The sequence below is a fragment of the Quercus lobata genome, chromosome 8 (genome assembly GCF_001633185.2).
Source record: "Quercus lobata isolate SW786 chromosome 8, ValleyOak3.0 Primary Assembly, whole genome shotgun sequence".
Lineage (NCBI taxonomy): Eukaryota > Viridiplantae > Streptophyta > Magnoliopsida > Fagales > Fagaceae > Quercus > Quercus lobata.
In genome coordinates this window covers 64,517,382-64,523,192 of record NC_044911.1, presented here as the reverse complement: position 1 = coordinate 64,523,192, position 5,811 = coordinate 64,517,382, and the positions used below count along the sequence as shown (strand labels likewise).

The 5,811-nt window shown below is 33.4% G+C and overlaps 1 protein-coding gene across 2 annotated transcripts; it reads right to left on the bottom strand.

The window, feature by feature from the left end:
• Positions 1 to 236: 236 nt before the first annotated feature.
• On the bottom strand, positions 237 to 4,686 carry LOC115954427 (5-amino-6-(5-phospho-D-ribitylamino)uracil phosphatase, chloroplastic). Of its 2 annotated transcripts, XM_031072277.1 has the most exons (11): positions 4,521 to 4,686; positions 4,324 to 4,443; positions 3,745 to 3,813; positions 3,492 to 3,596; positions 3,009 to 3,063; positions 2,420 to 2,493; positions 2,129 to 2,212; positions 1,882 to 2,022; positions 1,657 to 1,722; positions 957 to 1,066; positions 237 to 549 (listed from the first exon to the last, which is right to left on the bottom strand). In XM_031072277.1, exons 1-11 carry the CDS (start codon positions 4,623 to 4,625, stop codon positions 381 to 383), a joined length of 1,098 nt encoding a protein of 365 aa, XP_030928137.1. In that variant the 5' UTR covers positions 4,626 to 4,686; the 3' UTR covers positions 237 to 380. The 2 variants fall into 2 exon arrangements, with proteins under 2 accessions (XP_030928137.1, XP_030928138.1); XM_031072278.1 differs by lacking the exon at positions 2,129 to 2,212.
• Between the last annotated feature and the right edge of the window lie 1,125 nt (positions 4,687 to 5,811).

Here is a 5,811-nt window from a genome sequence, read left to right as displayed (position 1 = left end):
CATGAAGCAAACCTCACTATAAATTTCACATCTCACTGTAACAAACATTTAAATGACTAGAATAGCTTAAGATTCTAACATCACAGAACATTAGACAATTCATACATTTGCTGTCACCACAATAATAAGGCATAAAGTTTCAATATTATAATAAGTAAAGACACTTGAAATTGTGCCAAAACTAAAATTATAGGGGTCAAAATCTGAATGGGGAACCACAACGGCAAAATTTGATCTAAATCAAATAAGAATTGAATAAAAACTAATTTATTTAGACTTGTATCAAAAAATTTCACAGGAGACCAAAAAAACAAAAGGAGGATAATGATCAGCTGCTTAATTACAAGGAGAAATTTAGAGAAGGAAGTGTGGAGAGTGAATCAAAAAATGGTATCTATTGTGAGCTTCCTTTTTGGTGGAGATTTCTCTACAATCTGTTTTTGCATGTCCATGAACGTAGAACCGTTATTAGCAAATAATCTTCGCAGGTTGATCACAGAAAACTCATTAAAGCCAGCAACTGCAAGATCAGCCTGCCCCAGATCATACCTGCATTTTCCAATGTCAATCAATCTCTGAACACATGGTTTTGATATATTTTTCAAGCTATACTCTATGCCTCAAAGTAATGGAAAGTGATTTTTGTTTCTTGCAACATTTGTGGGAACACATTTAAGACCAAGGATTCATTGCACATGCGTACACAGAAAAATCTTATTAAATTATAATTATAACTGATTAGAGGAAGAACTATATAACAATTCATTTCATGGATATAGACTCCTTCAAAATGCTATAAATGATTGCAATTAGATCAAACTTCTAGGAATTTTTGTATTCATTGAAAAAATCATGTACATGTTTGTTTGTACATCCAATCCAATGGATAACCAACAGAATTTTTCCAAATTTATGAGACATCTGAATACTCCCAACATAGAATTGTGAATACATACGCTGGGTGGGCACCAATTCGTGCTATAGCCATCATTGTACAGTTGTGAGCAGCAGTTATGCCTCTAGGGTCATCCTCAAACACCACACACTTGGATGGTTTCCGATCCAGCTGCAAGGAATAAGTGCAAGTAAGTCAAAAACAAAAATCTGTTCATATGCTATGCAACCAACCTTTATTACTAGCAATAACTTCCAGCTATGACAAAAATATGAGAGTTTTTCAAATTTTGAATTTAAGAAAATCAAAGTTCCATTATATTATTATTATTATTATCTTCTACAATATAAAAGTAGGTAATAAAATGGATGGAAATCCTCTAGAGTTCCTAGGTTAACTCTATCATAGATTCTAAAAAATTTGACCATTCTTTGAAAATTGTGTTTTAGATTTCACCATATCATCAATAGCTCAAATAGATCCCAAAACAATGAAAATATATGTTTTTCAAATGTTAATAGCATGGTAAAATCTAAATCATTCATTGATCAATGAATGATCAAGATTTTAAGGACTTTACAGTGGAGTTACCTAATGAACTCTAAAGGATCCTCATCCTAGTAAAATGACTCCAGACTAGATATTTCAAAATTAAATGAAAATGTACAAACAAAAACAGATACTATTAAGACAAAAATATATACTTTGATCTCAAAAGGGTTCACAATACAGTGATCCTAAACATTTCTTAGAGACTATACCTTCACAGCTGCAGAGAGAAACCTATGAGCAATTGATTCCATACCATCTTCTTCAGTTACAATTGCCTGCAACTCCAAAAAGATGACATTTAGCTGAGGGTACATGATGGTCAACCATTCACTCCAGCAATTCTAAAGGGAGTCACCATTACGTGTAATCTAAAATATTTTCCTTTTTTCTCCGCAGGAAAAAAGAAAGAAAGAATCTTTAAAAAGATCACCAACCTGGAAATACTTCTTGAGCCCCATTCGCTCAAGGGCCTCTACCATGTTTCTACGATCAAGACTTGAAACAATAGCACAAGGAATGCGAGCTGTAGATACTGCATCCAGCCATTCTTTGAGCCCCTCCATGGGTTGTTCGAGCTTAAAATAAACAAATAAATAAATAGAATGACAGAGAGGCAATATAAATTGTTGTACCAGAGACACGAACATAAAACAGATAGAATAAATTAAAGCAAGTGCTCACTGTGAGAAGATTCTCATAATATAACTGTGAAAACCTAATCTTCAGTCTCTCCAGTTCACTTTCTGCTTCATCCCAGAGTAAAAACTGAAAGGTTTTGGAAACTTTTCAGAGACATTACATATAACAAATAAGGAACCGACAGCTAAGAAGAAACTACAGCCTTCATCTTTGAAAAAACTAATTTTTTTCTAATATAATTGAAGGTGCATTCTTGAGACAACACTCTATGTCATAATTGTATAGATATGCATAATTAGTTCAAAATCCTAAAATGACTATAGATTCCCAAACCTTATGCAGTACATGATCAGCGCCTGCATGAAGCATCAGTCTTTGCATATCACCATCTACAGGAATATCCTTTCCTGCAAGAGAAATCAAAATAACCAAATATATGATCATAGTGCCAGAAAATCTTGGTTTCAATCTAATTGAGTTAAAAAAGAAGAAGCAAAAGTCTGCAAATGATCTGTTCTTATGTGTCTACTAATACCCATTCATTTCTGATTCAAATCAATAAGATATTCAACTTAACTAATAACTGTTATTTCTCTTCACACTGAGCCTTCATTTAGATACCACTTAAAAATGAAAATTATTTCATTATTCAGCTTATTTTTGCTATTATTTATGGGTCCCATTATACTTTTTAGTACTATTCATGACCCCATTGTACTATTTCAACTAACTTTTACCTTTATCTACAGTATTTTCAGCAATAAGTTTTCAGTTTCAGCAAAATAAGCAGTATTCATACAGAGCCTGATTATGCAGATCAGCTGAATTATAAGCAATAGAAGATATTCACTATCCCTAAACCCCCCACCACCAAAAAAAAAAAGGAAAAGAAAAAATCTATCAAAAAGAGATTATCACATACCCTCTTCATAGGCAAGCTGCTTCCAAGCATTCAACTTTAAAGCTCGAGTATCTGCCTGAAACACATTATACATCTACTAAGTTTTGGAAATATGTGTGCTTCTATGCATTAAGAGTAACAACAAAAGAGGGGGGGCGGGGGGTGGTCAGCATTTTATGGCTCAAGGCTCCTTAAAGACTGTTGCAAATATCATGTTTATTTGTGAAGCTCACTTAGAAACCTATTTTCTACTTGTTTGGTTGATCATATATTCTTGCATGAGTGTTATTTGTGAGTTGTGACGGTACTCTCATCATTCTAGGACAAAAATAATGACGTTGGACCTTCTTAAAAACAGTCAAGCACTGGCATATATTCATTAACTAGTTTTACACCATCTGAATGTCACCATAATTTCCATACTACCATATATATCCACTAACAAATCCATCAAGCATCATCAAATGAGTCCATGAAACACACTGCCAAGGTTTGGAAATTTACCACCACATTATCCCAGGAGAAAATAAGACCATATTGTTCATCCGGCTTCATCGCATAGCGTATTCGTTTAAGAAAACCTTCTTGCAATCTGTCGTTCAAAAAATCCTATTTGCAATAAGATTTAACAACCGTGAGATGTACATAATGCTCTATCCGCTCCATGCTCAAACAAGCATAACAAGGCAAAAGAATTCGACAGATATATGAGAAAAAATCTCAGAAGCACACATATAAGATAAGCAAAATTCCTTACCACATCAACCTTTAGAGGCCCATCTGGTCTAAAAGTCTCAAAACCTTCTCCATATTCTGCTCCAATTGCCTGAAACACAACCAAATGTCAAGACAAATATCTAATTTATCAAAATTACAACCCCAAACATGAAAATTGGCAAATAAAGCCACAACCCAGAAGCTCTACTCTCATAAACATAACTTTGTTCACCAACATATCTTCCATGAAAATTGTAAATTAAGGAAACCCCAGAAATTAAAATTTTAAAATTTCTTAAAGCTCTGACAAAAACAATAAAGAAAGAAAGAAAAACAAGCAGATAAGACAATAATTAGAACCGCCAATGAAGAAAGATATTTACAGGGGAATGAAAAGCTTGTAAATATCCAATTCTTCAAATTTTCTACCCCAAATATGAAAACTAGCAAATAAAAGCCACAACCCAGAAAGCTCTACTCTCTTAAACATAACTGGGTTCACCAACATATCTTCGATTAAAATTGCAGATTAAGGCAACCCCAGAAATAAAAATTTGAACTTTTTTAAATCTCTGACAAAACAAGCAGATAAACAAGAAAAATAACCACCAATACATACCTCTTGCATGAAAAGCTTGTTGGGTGTGATTGGAAACCAATTAAGGGGGCCATTTTCATTGAACCCACAAGCGTTATTGACCACCAGATTATCCTTATCCAGGTTCATACGATTTAATTTCTGTGAAACATAAGCAATCGGTAATGGAATTAAATGGTACTAAAAACAAAAAGGAAAGGAAACAAATAGAGACAAACCGGTAATCTGAGCTTTGAAGGGTAGAGAGAGTGTGAAATCTGAGAAGAGGGTCTCCATGGAAGTAGAGAAGAGCTTCTGAAATTGCTGCAAGTGGCACTGCCCATTTAGGAGAGTAACGAGGCTGGTAGAAGAAGCTGTTTCTGGGGATTCATTCGTAGTTCAAAATCCAATTTTTGCATTTTATATTTCATTGGTTGGTTCCACGTGTATGACTCATGTGGATGGCACGTGATCTCTCTTCTTCTTCGAAGTTCCAAGTTCGAATCTCTCTTTGGTATAATCCCATGATTCATGAGACATCATGTGTCATCAGTCATCACATCCCTAAATATGTCACGTGAGAGAAATTTCTTGCTCAAAAAATGACTAGTGACTAGTCAATAAATTTTAAGCACCAGAGAGCATTCACAGTAGAGCTCAAAAGCTATACTTTGGTATCTCAAAAATATTATATTTAAAAAAAAAAAATAACATTCAGTTAAGAGTTCACTATAAATTTTTTTTTTTTTAATAATGATTTTTATTAATATGTTCGGTTATTTATATTATTTAATAGGTTGTATGTAAAAATAGAAGATTTGATGTAAGGTGTATTGTAAAGTGTGATGTTAAAATAGTTAGAGTGATACTAGTGACTTTTTGGATTAGCGTTTCACGCGTTTCACATCTGCGTTTTTTCTCTTATTTTTTTACCAGCGCCTCTTACACTGTTCATGGAACATGAACAGTGTATTAAGGCAAATGAACAGTGTTCCATCAGAAATTATTTTATTATTGTTTTCAGTTTTCAGCAAAATAAGCGGCATACGCACCCTAAAACTTAAACTTTTTAGCACTTTTGATGTGAATGCTCTAAGTTGTTCTAGCATATACATTCTATTTTGGGGCCTAATGTTGTGGTTGTTTCCCTGACGGACAAAGGAAGACAATTTCTAAACGTAGTCGTGACAAATATATTTTGATTGTTTAATCAATACATCAATAGTAACATGAATTGACCAAGTAAGAACTAGGATTTAAAGTTTGACTAATTCATTCTGAGAAATTGGCACCTAGTCACAACATTTATTGGTAACATGAATTTGTTTGTAATATTGATTTATTCTCATTAAACAATAGCATGGATGGCAGCAGAGCTTCGTAGAGGAAGCAATGGGAAGAATCAATCGTTGGAAAAAGATCTAAACTCGAGTATTAATGTTAATCTATTCATGAGTATCAATTAATACCCATGAATTTAGATCTTAGATCTTATATTTTATTGGCCTAATTGAAAAACTGTTTTCTTTT